We start from the raw sequence: 3,036 nt of genomic DNA, 5'->3' as shown, positions 1-3,036 counted from the left end.
CCCGGTCCCACTAACCCGGTCCCACGTTAACCCGGTCCCACTAACCCGGTCCCACTAACCCTGGTCCCACTAACCCTGGTCCCACGTTAACCCGGTCCCACGTTAACCCGGTCCCACTAACCCTGGTCCCACTAACCCTTCCATAACTCACCCCTGGAACTGCACGGAGTAAAGCACCGCGCCGTGGCCCCCAGCCTGGGGGGGGGGGCGCCACCTCAGCACGTGTCTCATGTTGACCGACTCCATGGCGACTCTGGTGGGAGCCGGCAGCATCCAGACACCTGCACACACAAGGAGATATTGTTATTATTATTATTATTATTATTATTATTATTATTATTTATTTATTTACAGACTCAAGGTCCAGATACACATAACACATTACAAAAGGGGTACAAACAAACACACTTACATAAATACATACACACACACACACAGACAGAAAACATCTCAAAAGAGACACACATTCACATGTAAATATATATATTTATGCCCAGTAATTAAAACAGGTACAGGTGTGTGTTCCAGTGTTTCCAGAGTTTTGACAAACAACTGATATCATCTACATGTAGGATTGGTTATAGCATTTAATATTTCATACTTAATATTTTCTATCTCTATATGAGACCTCGTTGCTGTAGCTGCATCATAGATGAGCTGTGTAGAGGACAGCATGAGGAGGAGGCACTTTGTCATTAAATATCTGCTAATTTGGATAAGAAACAATTGAACTACTTTTGTGTGTGTCTGTGTGTGTGTGGGTGTGTGTGTGTGTGTGTGTGTTGGCACCGTTCAGCAGGACCATGGTCAGCAGCAGACTCGGAGGTCTCATCTCTGAGTTTGTCTCCAGAACCAGAAGGAGGAAATTCATCTGGTCCTCACATCACAGCAACAACCTGCAGGACACACACACACACACACACACACACACACACACACACACAGTGGGGAAGTTACAATTTACACTGTTTTGTTAAAAATCACTACACACAGGCCTGAAATACACACACTCTCAGGACCTATTCACGCACTAATGGACCACCCTTGGGGGGTACAGTGCCTTGCTCAAGAGGCCCCAGGTGAAGTGGCATCTCTCGCGCTACCAGTCCACCACCATAACTTGGACCTGGGGACTTGAACTGGCAACCCTCCGGTTCCCAGCTACTGCCCACATACGTAAACATACATACATACATACACAGACACACACACACACACACACACACACACACGCACACACACAACAAATACACACACATTGAGATCACTTTTTCTCTTGGCCGCCAAAGAAAACAGGGACACTTCTTTTCTTTTCTGCTTTTTTTTAAACACAAGTCATTTCTTAAACTGCCCTGAAGACGATTATCTTTCAACAGAATGAGCTGCACACAAATGACTGAGAAATATGTCGTCACGACAACAAAAGAGACACTGAACCTGCATTTTATCTTGAATAACAAATCCCAAATCAAAATCACTGAATAAATAGAAAGAAATCTCTTTAAGTGAACAAACTAAGAAGACAGTGAAGTCAAACAAATTCAATTTAAGTAGATTGTAGGTTATATTGTATTGTATATGTGAGTAAGTTGTAATCTTTACACATTTATATCAATTTTAACTAATTTACAACGCATCGTTACATCCAAACTGCACTGTAACTTTTATGTCTTATTCTATTTAAGCAATTTTTATTCTCTTTTACTGTTGTCCTCAAGTCAAATTGACCCGTTGTTCTATATCAATGTTCTTTATAATTCCCCAAAATAACATGATTGATTCCACCCAACGCTCTTTGCCAAGTACAAATCTCTACTTTCATTAATTTTGGGGCGTCTTATTAAATTTTATAGCATTGTAAAACAAATGGAAGTGTTTTTGAAATAGTATTGAGTAAAAGTTGACATGTTCCAGTCTGTTATTATCATCAACATCCATTCCTTTAATTTTAGTCTCAATAATTCCTAATTTCTGCTTTTCTAACTCAAACATTAGGGATAATTTCCTATAAATGAGGTTTATTGAGCATAAATTCCAATAATAACTGTAAAACTAAAGTTAATGTTAGTGTTACGTAGTGTTAAACGTCCCAAAAAGTGACAGACATTGATAAAAAGCGTCAACGAAAGGTGTTGATTTTCCATTTTGACGTGAAGACAACACGAGGGTTAACAGATGTGTTCAACTGCACATGAATATTTTATGTGTAAAGAACAAGTTGTGAACAAAGTTGAAATAGTTTACATAGAAAGAAAGCTGCCTCACCTTTTAATGCAGTGCACGTTTCTGGCTCCATCGTCAGGTTATCCAAGATTAAAAAACATGATAAAAAGCTTTAAATCCAGAGTGAAAAGGCCGATAATGTCCCAGTGAGTCTCTGAGGGTGAGATCCACCAGAGCCGAGCGGAGGGGAAGAGGAAGAGGAGGGTGTTGTGTGTTGTGTGTCGTTTGTTGTGTGTTGTGTGTTGTGTGTTGTGTGTCGTGTCAGCGAGGCTGCGATGTGTGTGTGAGGCTCCAGGGGAGAGCTGGTGTGTCTGGATGCTGAGGCTGCAGAGCCGGTTCAGCCGGTCCTCCGCTGCCTCGGGGCCTCAGAAGGCTCCGATCATCTAGAAGTTATAATCATGACACCTCTGTTAGTCCTATGGAGCTGCTGGCCTTAGAACTGGGGTTAACACCTGCACTATGTGGTCTATCTGTATAGTGTCTTGAGATAACTCTTGTTATGAATTGATACTATAAATAAAATTGAAAATCGAATTGAATTGAACCATGTCACTCAGAGAGACAGGACTAACACAGAGACAATGTTAATCAGGGAGACATGGACAAAGACATGCAGAGACGACCATAAAGAGGTAGAAAACATAATGAGGATCAGTACAAATAGACACAACAACTACAATGAGACACGACTAGAAGACAAAATGAATGAATAAAGAGACACAAAACAGCTACAAAGATACTGTATCTGAAGTCTCTTTATATAGACCTTAGTGGTCCCTAATACTGTATCTGAAGTCTCTTTATATAGACCTT

General features: G+C 41.0%; 1 protein-coding gene across 1 annotated transcript in view; it reads right to left on the bottom strand.

Moving 5' to 3' along the window:
- Positions 1-2,439, bottom strand: part of crfb16 (cytokine receptor family member B16) — a 12,688-nt gene extending 10,249 nt beyond the window's left edge. Inside the window, exons 1-3 of the mRNA XM_034888596.1 lie at positions 2,261-2,439; positions 790-896; positions 152-281 (exon numbers count right to left, since the gene is read on the bottom strand). Of these exons, the coding sequence (XP_034744487.1) occupies positions 152-281; positions 790-871 (212 nt within the window). The 5' untranslated portion in view covers positions 872-896; positions 2,261-2,439. The remainder of the gene's footprint in view (positions 1-151; positions 282-789; positions 897-2,260) is intronic.
- Between the last annotated feature and the right edge of the window lie 597 nt (positions 2,440-3,036).

This window comes from Etheostoma cragini, chromosome 12, assembly GCF_013103735.1.
Source record: "Etheostoma cragini isolate CJK2018 chromosome 12, CSU_Ecrag_1.0, whole genome shotgun sequence".
Taxonomy (NCBI): Eukaryota; Metazoa; Chordata; class Actinopteri; order Perciformes; family Percidae; genus Etheostoma; species Etheostoma cragini.
This window is presented reverse-complemented; position numbering and strand designations above follow the sequence as displayed.